The sequence below is a fragment of the Dipteris shenzhenensis genome, chromosome 6 (genome assembly GCF_047967505.1).
Source record: "Dipteris shenzhenensis isolate YYH24624 ecotype China chromosome 6, Dip_SZ_1.0, whole genome shotgun sequence".
Taxonomy (NCBI): domain Eukaryota; kingdom Viridiplantae; phylum Streptophyta; class Polypodiopsida; order Gleicheniales; family Dipteridaceae; genus Dipteris; species Dipteris shenzhenensis.
In genome coordinates this window covers 6240162-6252745 of record NC_141601.1, presented here as the reverse complement: position 1 = coordinate 6252745, position 12584 = coordinate 6240162, and the positions used below count along the sequence as shown (strand labels likewise).

General features: G+C 44.5%; 1 protein-coding gene across 2 annotated transcripts in view; it reads left to right on the top strand.

Moving 5' to 3' along the window:
* The window catches only part of GC5 (golgin Putative 5), a 112395-nt gene that overhangs the window by 94899 nt on the left and 4912 nt on the right, over window positions 1-12584 (top strand). Inside the window, exons 9-11 of one of the 2 annotated variants that reach the window (XM_087375521.1) lie at window positions 1155-1439; window positions 1544-1603; window positions 1749-1832. In XM_087375521.1, the coding sequence (XP_087231647.1) occupies window positions 1155-1439; window positions 1544-1603; window positions 1749-1832 (429 nt within the window). Of the gene's footprint in view, window positions 1-1154; window positions 1444-1543; window positions 1604-1748; window positions 1833-12584 lie in introns of both variants that reach the window. The other variant, XM_087375519.1, reaches the window with a different exon arrangement.

Below are 12584 nucleotides of genomic sequence, written 5' to 3'. Positions count from 1 at the left end.
GAGCTCTATCAGGCTGGGCTCTATCACGCTCCGGTCTGTGCTGATGGTCTCTGAGGTAGTCTCGTCGAAGCATAGTGGCCTCCCTGACATAAAGAGCTAGGCAATGCTGATCCTCGTAGTCCATCACTTGTGAGAGAGGTCCAAAGCCATCCGTGAAGAGACAGTGGAATCTACCTCTGAGCTCATAATATAGCGGGCATCTGCAAATGAAGTGTTCCTCTGACTCCACCTCTCCCATGGTGCAACAAGGGCAGATCCTGGTCTCTCGGCCTGGTCGCCGTCCATCCTCCATGAGAGAGAGAGAGAGAGAGAGAGAGAGAGAGAGAGAGAGAGAGTCTATTAACGTCCACGGGAGACGGGATAAAGGAGGAAGAAAACCATTCAACTATAATGAGAGCAAGCAAGCTTTTCTGTTCTAGCAAGTAAAAATGGTGACACTAGTAAGTTTGTTCAATCATATCACCACAAGCTCCAATCCTTTTATGTGACGATGATTGGGATGCAAACTTTTAGATTTTCTTTTATTATCTTGGGCTTGTCCCACTTCCACCTTAGGATGCTGTTGATAAGTGTCAGGTACTTGTGCACTGGACTTATCAACCAGGGCCATACCTCTTCCATTTAATTGCATCCCCACCTTACCAACTCTGCCTGCTCTTGAAACAGATTTTCGAGACTCTTACTCCAAATACCCATGGATCGAATCCTTACCTCTTGATTTCTCTCTACTTTTAAGTGAAAACAGGGGTTGAGGGCCTAAATTTTTAACCAATGGTATTTGTGCAAGGCTTTTCAATTGTCATAAACCTATATGGTAGTGACATGTGAATGCTGAGGTCTTCCTCCATTTTAAGCCCCCATTCATAGGTTGAGAAGTACTGGCTCAGTGACAATTGGTACATATTTGAAAGCATATGTGCAGCGAATTTTTTCCAGCCTCAAGGGATGTCCTAGATTGATCTTTTGTTTCTTTCTGCAAGAGTTGAAAATTATGTAAATGGCTTGCTTTTTCTTTAAAATGATTAGGACTGAAATAGCGAATAAGTATTTTCGGGTTTACTTGCACTAATTCACAGTTCCTTCACTAGTGATGCAGGTGGAGAGGACAACAGTTGCAAGTGCACCATCTCACATGTTCATGACTTGCGATGCAGGTGGAGGAGGCAACAGTCGAAAGCATAAAAAAAGACAAAGCAGCTACGGAGAAAGCACTGCAAGAAGCTGTTGAAAGAACCCAAGTAGAGCTGGCTATTCAAAAGGAATTTTTCTCCAATGCTTTGAATGAGGCTAAGGAAGCTGAAGCTCGGGCTGAAGTCCGGGCTGATACTGAAGCAAAATTAGAATTAGAACGCCGCTTACGTGAGGCTGGAGATCGGGAGATGGCACTTGTACAAACCCTGGAAGAGCTTCGTCAGGCCTTAAGCAGAAGTGTGCAGCAGGCGAGTTGTTTATTTCAATGCCTTTCGAATTTTCAAAGGCGAAAGTGGTGCAGGCTGAGACATTTGAAACATTGTTGGGGAGGGGGGTTTTTGCTTGACAACAGGCAGCTTCTCGGGAAGATATGCTGCGAAAGGATGTTGAGGAGCTTGAAAGACGATGCCAGGTCCCAATGCCCATGTTCCAGATATCCAGTCCTTATGTTTTTGGAGATTGCTCGCTGAACTTGAATGTAGAACTAGGAAACAGAGGCTCATGCATTTATATTTACTTGAAAATTCAGTAGGAAACTGAAGGTGCTTGTTTTTCAGGCTGCAGAGTTGCGGTATGAAGAGCTTGTAGCTAGTGTTCCAGAGTCAACAAGGCCCTTATTACGCCAGATTGAAGCATTTCGGGTACCCTGTACACAAACTCCTGTCTGTTGCAAGTTTAATGTTTACAGTATGGAGTTAGGTGGAAGGTGTGGTCAAAACTTAGATGCAAGGTAAAATGAGGAAGGCGTGTGGTCAAAACTTAGATGCAAGGTAAAACGAGACAAGAGTGTTTTCCTGTGTACGTGTTATAGCACATTAATGCCTTTGGCTGCTAAGGAGTGGATTTCTATTATACAAATTCCATCAAAGTCTGGAGTGATTCTCAAGGATAGTTTATGGCGTCAGCATGTTTGAGCTCATAATTTACCAACTGTCATGCAGACCGGGCATGTTAAAGAGAGTTCACTCTCACGTTTGTGGGTCTTTTGTTGGCTTGTATTATAAGGTAAAATTTTAATGTGATGCAACTCAAATGTCTTGAAAGCGATCCTGCTTTTTAGTGTGTGACACCTTAAAAAACTCTGAACTTGGAAAGCATTGGGGATGTTTAAGAGCAAGTCAATAATAATTTGACTATAGTACTTAACAAAAACCTCCCATTAATCGTGCAATTTTGCTGGGAGCACTATGGCATGTTAAAGACAAAATGATGCTTCAAGTTTTCAGTCTGCAATATGATCGCCACTTTCAGCTACTTTTAGCTGCTCTGCTGTGTTGGTAGGATCTTACTAAGTTGTATGCCATGCATGATGAGGTTTATGTTGCAAAGTTTAGTTTACATTGTTGTATTCATATTCTAGAAGATTGTGATCATTATTGTTTTTAAAATATAAACACAACATGGATGAGACTAGTCCCGCTTCTCAATTAAGCTAAAATATGCACTGGAGGATTTAAAGTGGAACTTACACGAGCTTCCTGCTGGAATTTACATGAGCTTCCTGCTGGTCCAAATGTGCTGGTTGTACATGAACTGGAGCTGTTCCTATTGAAGTGTCGCTGGAAATCGGTGAAGAGAAGTCCGAACTCCAAGTCCTGAAAGGTTGTAAAGCCAGCCTAGACGGGCAAGTCATGCTACTGCTCCCAAGGTAAAAACAATCTCATTTGCATTACACTCATGATGCTAGTGCTCATGGTGCAAGTGGCACCAAAACACGCAATGGTAAACCACCTAGTCTCAAGAAGTGCTGCAGAAGATGGGGTCAAGGTCAAGAATGATGCTATATGCCATTGCTTTCACAATTTCAAGAAAGCCTTCGACACTGCAACATGGATAATGATTCGGAAAAAGATGACAATACTGAAAGTCCCTCTCCGGATATATGAAGATGTCTTAGCCGAATTGGCAAGACTTTCGGCTGATGGATTGGATGTGGGTGAGAAAGCTTTTATTGATAGTGATTAGGGTCAAACAGGGCTTCCCCCCCTTTCTCTTACTTCCTACTTATAGAATGGCTCTAATTTTGTTGATTTGCCAAAGCCATGGGAATCTTTTCACTATCAGTGTGATCTTCTCTTGTAGTATTTGGAGAGGATGGGAACTGCAGTGTGGTATCCTTGTGGGTGTCCTCTATATGCTGTTTGAGGAACTAAGTCCACTGGGTGGCTGAGAAAGAGTAAGATGGTCAGAGTCTCAACAGAAAGGCTCTGGTAGTGGTCAATGCTTCGGTGGCAGCATGAAACCCGTGATAGAGCACTGATGTGGGTCAATTTGCATTGCCACTATGGTCTTCTAGCCGTGGCTCTCTGTTGAACAAGTGCCATTGCCATTGTCGAAATGGCAATGATGACGACCTCGAATCTCGTAGTAGAGAGGGCATCTGAAAGCAAAGTGCTTCTCCGACTCATCTCCTATAGATTACATGGGTGCATATGCAGCTCTCTCTAGGTATGCCCTCAATCCCTCTAGTCTCAATGTGTAATCCTTGTGAGGAAGCATAGAACTGCCTGTTCGAAATCCTCAAAATATGGGGGAGGTGGATCTGTGTGTAGCCTTGCGGGTTGATGAAGCCCTCCTCTAATATCCATAAGCAATGATCTCGGTAGAAGCTGAGCTTCACAAGAAGCTCGCTAGGGGCTAACCAAGTCTTGTATGTATCATAGTTACCGTGGAATGGCGTTTCGGAACGTCGGAATGCCGGTCCGAAGCTGCAGGCGTGCCCGGAACGGGCGAATCGGGAGCGGAACGTGTCTATCAGGCAGAACGTTCCGGAACGTGCCGAAACGTAGGGCGGAACGCCCGTTCCGGGCGTTCCGGCCTGTGTGCTCCTGCGCGACGGCGGTTAGATAAGCTGCTGCGACTGTTTTTTGGCTCGTTTGCTGAGCCTGCTGAGTTTCAATTTGGAGTTTGGACTCTGGAGTCTTTAAATTTTTGATGTTTAAGGCTTTAAAGTTTAATCTTGGATATTATAAATGTTTTGTCATTTTATTTATGTCATATGACGTGGCGTTCTCCGACGTTCCCGCTCCGCTCCCATTCTAGCATCCGACGTTCCCGGAACGTTCCCGTTCCGCGGTAACTATGGTATGTATGTACTTGTAACAGATCCTCCTTAATAATGTGACTTGGAATGCTGTGCCAAGCTAGAAGGGGACTCCAAACTCAGCCAAAATGATCTAGTGTGTAACATAAATAGAAAGCTAGAAAAAGAGAGCGACTAGTCTATTCCTAAGGGAACTCTAGAGCCTCCTCAAAGAGAACTTTGATTCTCCAAGGTCATTCGAAGCTCTCCCAATGATGAGATTTGGAAGGTCTCTGACCTAATCTGAAATTTCCTGCATTACTTGCTGTTAAGTTAGAAATAGGAAGATCCTTTGCATGGTTGTTTGTTGCAATCCATTCCCACTCACCTGAATTCCACTGAATCACCTCCAAAAGCCAAAGCCTCCAAGTACCAAGAGGGAGATCCTCTAGATGAGGGTCTACATACCAGCGAGAAGCAAAATGACACTGCTCAACAATGTCTCTTAGTGTGATACGTTTATGTTGTCCCCCATCAAAAGAGGCTTACTAATGATCACAAAGATCCTTCAAGAAAACAATGAAGAAAGCAGGGGTTACACCCTCTAGACTTGGGCACTTACCCTTGTGGAGGGCAAGGTTTTGAATTCCAAGTTGGTGAAGGGTGCATCGAGAGACATCCTTGTATCTTATTTCACATATCTGCCAGACCCTCAAACGGGCGCTATCTTGTCAGTCATGTTTGGATATGCGGTGAGGAGGGGAGCACAAATGTTGGATAGGAAGCCAGCTTCTGTCTTTCCTCGACTAAGGTTTGAGAGGACTTCTCTTGAAGGTTGCTCATTGGCTCGTGAAGAGTTTCCAACGTGGTAATCAGATGTGATTGGCCTTGACTACTTTGTGCAGGTTGATTGGACGATGTGTGCACCTTGGTGGTGGATGATGCAAGAAGGTTGGCCCATGCAAGACTCTAGAATGCTATTGGCTGGTTGGGCGGCAAACCGTGCATGATAACCATTTTGTGCAGGACTTACAAGGGCATCACATCCTCTACGTAGCTGCGGAGTCATCTTCAAACTCTCTCTCTTTTTAGGCCGCGAGCCTGTGCAGGTCTTTTGATCAGTCGTCTATCACTTAGTACCTGGTCGTAGTAACATCTGCTCAAGCAGTTTCGGTCATCAGTAGAGTCGACTCCCTGAGTTGTTTTTTTAATAAATAAAATAAAAAGATTACTTCATTAAGTATGAATGAAAGCCGCAAGAGCAAGCTAAAATGCAGGAGTACGTCATGTCATGCATGAGAGAAAAACCAGCTCAAAAGAAGCTAACAAAAATCCAAGGTGGGGGCTGAAAATGCCACCTCAACCTGGGATGAACCTGAGTTCCCTCCAATGCCTTTGTGCATCTGGCTCTCCAGATTTGCCAGGCTGCTATGCTCGCCAGTATCTCCCAAGAGGTATCCACAGAGGCATGTACAGTTGCAAAAGAAAGGTGTGTAGCACATCCAAAGAACAGGACTCTACCAGATGACGTCGAATCGAAATGGCTCGAGAAGAGTCAAGTCTCTCATAGAAGACCTGAGCCCCCGTAAGAGAAAGCCAAGCCACTGAGCCCCATGTCATAAAGAATGGGGAGTCGACAAAGTGACTGAAAATCCTAGCTACCCCCATCCAAATCATCCTCTCCTGTCTGCAATCCCATAAGCAATGCTGAATCGTCTCCAAAGTAGAGAGGCAACGAGGGCAAGTAGGGTCGGCTCCGAATCTGGATCTCCAAAGGTTCACTGCAATACCATCATGGATAGAAAGCCAAAAGAAAAGAGTGATCTTTCTATTCCTGTGGGATTTCCAGAGTCTCTTCCAGAAGCACCTCTGAAATTTGTAGTGATATCAAATGCCTCCCAATGAGGAACTCTGGAAGGTCTCCAACCTCTACTACTGAGCTGGAATCTCCTTGCATTACTGACCGTGTAGCGAAAGAAGGGGATGCTCTTCTCTTGATGTCCTGCGTCAATCCACTCCCACTCTCCAGGGTCCCACTACAAATACCTAATGGGAACTTCCCCGTAGAGCCAAAGTCTCCAAGATCCGGTGGAGAGAAGCCGGGGGTTTGGGTCAAGGAACCACTTTGAATCTGATCCTTGCACCAAAAGACCTACAACCTTGATAGGCTAAAAGGCAGACTCAAGCAAGATGTCCTGTATGGACCTGAACAGTCTGCCACCATCATGCACACAAAAAACGAAGGCATCCTCATGTGCATCTTGAAAGGCCAAAACCTGAAGAGGATCACCCCCTCTCGTAAAAGCACTTGCCCAAGTGGAGCAAGTGAGTGGCATATCATCTGTCTACCCAATCCGCTGGAAGGGTTGCCTCAATCTGCAAGATCCTCCTTGCACTCCCTCTGAGATGTCCTGTCAACTGAGATTTGGTCTCCTCTGGAAGCCTGCGGAAAGCTTTCCATGACCCCAATGATGAGGCAGGTCCCCTCTCCCATGTGGACCACTACATGTAGAGTGAAGCATCAAGTGGTCTGCCAAGATCATCCAATATACTATCATTCCACATGACCGGTTGCCTATCAATCTCTTCACGAGGGGAAAGGGGAATCCTCCGAAGAGTGCTCCTGAAGCTGGCCCATGCTTTTAGGATGGCAACCATGAGAGGGGACGAAGGAGACTTGAGGTGTGCTGCGGTGAAGATCCATCTAATACTACCGATCATGTCTCCTCTTGAAGAAGGTGTGCACATCTATATGTTGCTAATAAAAAATGCCTTCCATGGCTCCCGCCTTGGCATAAGTCCCCGCACCACCATCTTGCTGTGTAGGGAGGATGAGGCTCTTCCAAGCCACCCTGGCTAAAGCATCTGCTGTGCCATCAAGCCCACTCCAAATAAAATTTCTGATTGGTCTCGTGAGCTGAATGATGCAATCCCTAGAATGCCAGCAAGAACAAACAAACGAGGCCGTGGCCAAGAGGACCTGGTTGACCGCCACAACTCTAGAGGCAAGATCGAGCTTGGCTGAGCTGCAAAACCCTGAGTCATTTTTTGGTATTGTAAGAGGCAAAAATATCCGATAGGATTGAGCCGGGTTTATTGAACGTCTTTAGGTCGGAGTTTGTCCCTCCTTATCATCTTTACATATGGTATATGGTTCAATCAGTTCTCTATTTTTTGCCATTATCCATCTTTGCTGTTTGAGCAATTTTTATGTGCCTTGGTTATTTGGTTATGCTGCAGTATTTAGTGCATGTGAAAAGTGATGTGAGTTTGAAACGGAATCAAGAGAATACTCTACGTGCTCAAAATTCCTAACAAGTGGTATGAGAGCCAGTGGTTAAGAGGCTTGTCAATGGAACTCCGAAGCTCTCTATCGGTTCTTTTCTTGTCCTTCGAATATCTCTACAGTTCAGGACTGCAAGGAGAGTGTTTGTGTCTGCAATATGGATCTTGTAAAGAAAGAGAAAGCCATAGCCGGCTCAATAGTGCAATTCCTTGGTCGCAACTTCACCTCCTGGCAGCTAGCCACTCATCTCTACCTAATGCAGAAGGGTCTTTGGAATGTAGTGGCAGGGATTGAGAAGAAACCCAAAAGTGGAATACACGAGGTAGATAAAGTACCGGTAAAGGAGAACAAGAATGAAAAGGCGATCGGTATCATTGGAAGGGCACTTGGTCCTAAATTGTTCCACTACATCGATGTTGGAAAAATGGTGGCTAAGAACTGGACAACTTCGGAAACACTATTCGGTATTCGTATAAAGCATTCAAAGGCTACTTTAAAGCAAGAACTCTTCGGTAGCATATGAATGAATATGAGAGTTTGGGAACATTTCTAAACCGGATGCAGACATTGCTCAAACAACTTCATGAGCTTGGATCGAGAGTCAAAGATGAAGATAAGAAAGAAATTCTTTAAGAAGTCTCCCCTCCAGGTATACTGAATCTGTCAGGATCTTGAGGCTAGATGATGGTGTGGAGTTCTTAGATTGTGTTGGTCTTTTGCTTAGTGAAGAGAAACGAGAAGATCCTTTTCGAAGTGAGCTTGCTTACATTGCAAAGATAGAGGTAATACAAAGAGCAAGAAGAGCTGTGGCTATTGTGGAAAGCGTGGGCATGTAGAAGAGCATTGTTGGAAGAAGTAGAAGGACGAGAAGAGTAAACCTTGCTTGCTGGTAGAATCAACCTCAAGCGAACATTCCGAGTTTGTAGCTATGATGGATGAGAACTGGGCTTTTTGAGCCACGTGATGTTTACCTTGAGATTGTGGTTCCTAGGAGTACATGTCTCTTTAGCATTTTGTGTTGTGCTCATGTGGTTCAGCAGTTTCCCACATCAGCGTTCATTTGTCAATTTGTTGTTTGGAATCTATTATCATCTTGATATCCCCATCCACCTTCTAGGGGGGTATGTTGGAAAGGAAGCCCTCTTTGGGCGGTCTTTTCTAGACTAAGGTTCGAGAGGACTTTTTCTGAAGGTTGCTCATTGGCTCGTGAAGAGTTTTCAACTTGATACTCAGACGCGATTGGCCTTGGCTACACCGTGAATATTTATTGGTTGACGTGTGAAGCTTGGCGATGGATGGTGCAAGAAGATCAGCTCATGCAAGACTTAGAACGCTGTTGGCTGGTTGGGCAGCAAACCAGTGCATGATAACGATGTGGCGCAGGACTTAGAAGCCTTTACATAGCCTGGGGACTCATATTCGAACTCTCTCTCGTTTCAAGCCGCGAGCCTGTGTAGGTCTTTTAATGAGAGTCGTCTGTTGCTTAGTTGACTTGGTCATGGTAGCATCTGCTCAAGCATTTGGTAGTTGGTAGAGTCTACTCCCTGAGTCGTTTTTGGTATTGTAAGAGGAAAAAATCTCCCATAGGAGTGAGCCAGGTTTGTTTGATCGTCTTTGGGTTAGAGTTTGTTCCTTAATCATCAATACCTATGGTATGTCGTTTAGTCGGGTCTCTACTTTTTGTGCCATAATCCATCTTTGCTGTATGAGCATTTTTTATGTGCCTTGGTGATTCGATTATGCTGCAGTATTCAGTGCATGTGAAGAGCGACGTGAGTTTGAAACAGAATAAAGAGAAGACTTTCTGTGCTCAAAATTCCTAACAACAAAAAGTCTGAAGCATCATCCATTACAGTCTCAGATTCAACCAATTGAGAAACACTTTCTCAGCTATAGAAAAAGTGTTTTTTGACTCTCCCCCATCTGGACTCAGAAAGACTCCCGTGAGCCCTTGTTGTATAAAGGTGCTTGTGGACCTAGGCATCTGAAGTTCTTTTGTGTTCCTCCCTTTGCAAAGCTGCCAATTCCTAACGAATGGCAATTTCTTTGCCTGAGGATATCCTTTCTCTTAGTCTTGGCAATGGAATGATAAAAACTACTAATATAAAATAAAGCTATTGCCAAAGTTGGTGGAGAGCATAAACCATCCTGCAAGTAGGATTCCCAAATTTGCATAACTGCCACTGAAAGATCTTTCTTTGCATAAAAGACATTTGGAATCCTAATATTGGCAGATCAGGCATGCGTATGAGGCTCAAAGACAGAAATAATAACCAGAAAGTGGTTAGATAGTACCCGTGGGGTAATGCAAAGAGCACCACCTCTATCCTAAGTCCAATCATTCACATAGAATGTGTCAATTCGTGTATGGATAGGACTCGAGCGTCTCCTATTTGACCAAGAAAATAGGAGCCATAATCAAGAAAATAGGAGCCACTATGCCAAGGCATGAAGAGCATGATCAACCCAACAATCTCTGCCTCTGAACTGAAAATGAATGCATGCCATGAAGCTTTGCCAAAGATCAAGATTCAGTTTTCAAGCCAACAAACACCACTGTGGCATGGGGTAAAAAGAAGAGCAGTGGGTTTACCTTTGCATCATGAAGAAGCTGCTTGAGAAGAGCAGTGGGTTTACCTTTGCATCATGAAGAAGCATCTCAAGCAGCTTGGGAGGGGGTTTCCTAATCTTTCACGTCGAAGTGTTGGACCGTTTTCGATCCTTTAGACCACAACAAAGCATATGAGTTTCTCTCTTGACAGGGGAGGGGGGGCAGGTTTATTGTAACCCAATCCTGCCTTCTTCGCACACACTCACAGCAAAGCTCATGAGTTCCTCTCTTTACACTCACTCACAGAAAAGCATGTGAGTTCCTCATCCGCACACTCACTCAAACCAATCCACCTCATTCACACACACACTCTCACAGCAAAGCACATTAGTCCTTGTGTGTTCTTCTCTTTCAGTCCACACAATAGAAAGATAATAGGCTAGAGAGAGAGCAAGGTAGTCATCTTGCTTGTTACAGTTCCACTCTAGTCTATATGGTCTTTGTCGTAAACAGTAAGTGCTCTTATATTTTAATTAGGTGAGTATGTAGTACCACTTGAAATACATGCTTGACATCTATGAAACAACATTATTCTCTTTGAATTCATGATTTCCCTACTAGGCTCAACTTGTGCCTGTCAATGAGAATCATAGTCACAAGAAAACACATTTTTCGTGTGGTAGAATTGTTTGAAACGCGTTTGCCAAAGAAACACGTGAAATGGTGTACTTTTGAGTGAAATGGCACTGTATTTCAAACACATTGGGCTCACGTAGCAAGTACCGATATGGAGGGTAGTGGTATGCAGACATACCATGCGAGCGAAACCATTTGGTCACTAATAGGAAGATCGTGCTGAAAGTAGGCCTGGAAGCATGAACTGTCCAACCTCACTAGGGTTGGATGTCCTCTAGTCAATCTTGGCTGAACAGTTGGCCATGCTGTTGAATTTGGCTTCCAAGAATGTGCATCCCATGTGATCATACACTCGAATGTAAATATCTATTTGTAATTAGTGTTGAAGATCATGTAGTTTTACCAAGGTTGAGCCTCATGTAGCAGTTGTCGCAAGGGGATTATAGTGCTTTCAAGTGCCTCTAAAGTCTTTTGCCAATGATGGCCGCTGCCCACCCAAAGTGTTGATGAACAATGCCAACTCATCAATCTAGAGCCTAACAGAGTGGGGGTTGTGGACATAGTTGTTGCTTCCAATAGTGGCGAAAGTGGAATACTTGTTCCATGCTATTTTTGCTAACGATCTTACCATGTGATGTGTGAAGTGCGAACCCTACTTATGAACCTCTTACATAAAGCCATTATTACCCATATGACCTCCGCAACGCCTAGTTCCCGAAGAGAGATCTTTGCCTATCTATTATCCAACATAGACAGTATACAATACCAAGTTAAGAAATCCCTACTTGCACTCCAATTACGGTACGTGGAAATACTGAATGGAGACCATTCTTGTACTTCAGGACAAATGGGAGTATGTCGATGGGTCTACACCTAGACCATTGGACGATCCAGCCACCAGTAGCTCTACTCCACATGTCGTCACAGAGCCAGCAACGGGATCTACAATAGCATCTATAGCTACACAAACAGTTTTCGCACTAGTAGCAGATCTTGCCATTGCCAATGCGAAAAGGGATCGATGATAAATTTAGTGATATTGGTCATGAAGTACTTATTGGAATGGAGGATCAATGTTGTTTGTGGGACAAGTGATGTGGTAACAGGGATCAATGGTAAATTTAGTGATATTGGTCATGAAGTACTTAGTGGAATTAAGGATATCACCATCGTTTAAGGGACAAATGATGCAATAACTTGGATTAACTACAATCCGTATTCTTAAGGTTGGGCCTGGTAATCATCAGATACCCACAGTAGAACTGTTGGTTCCCTCAATGCGGGGATGGATTGAGGCTATGGAAGGCTGCTCAGTGCTCGCGATTGAGGCTGACTAGAGAGGCTAGAGGGAAACTGATCCCATGACAGAATGGAACATGAAGAGGCTAGCTTGACTGTTGGGGCTGCTGTAGAGGCTGAGGCACCTGTTCAATCGCAGGAATTGAAGCTAGGGCTGATCCTGCTGCTGAAACTGATAGTAGTGCTGCTGCTGCACAAGAGCTCCTGGTGCTGATGGCAATGCTGCAACTGCTGCTGTTAAGGCTGATGGTACTGTTGCACTGGCTTGCTGCTACTGATGGAGCTGAATCAGGACAATGCCTCTTTTAGAGCCCTACAGGCTCCTGTAACTGATATTCACAGACCATTCATAGACCAGTCTGTTACTGCCATTTTCACAATCTGATCTGTCAGCTTACAGTCTTGATCTGAGCCTACAGAAGGCTGTTGCAGATCCCTATAGATGGCCCAAACCGGTTGCCGCTATCTGCTGCACACATATGTGTTCACCAGCTCACAAATCCCATGACATCCCCCTTGGTTGAAACTGGAACAGGAACAAATCTGCAGACCCCTGCTCAAAGACTGAAAATACTTTGGCTTAGAAACAGTGGACCGGA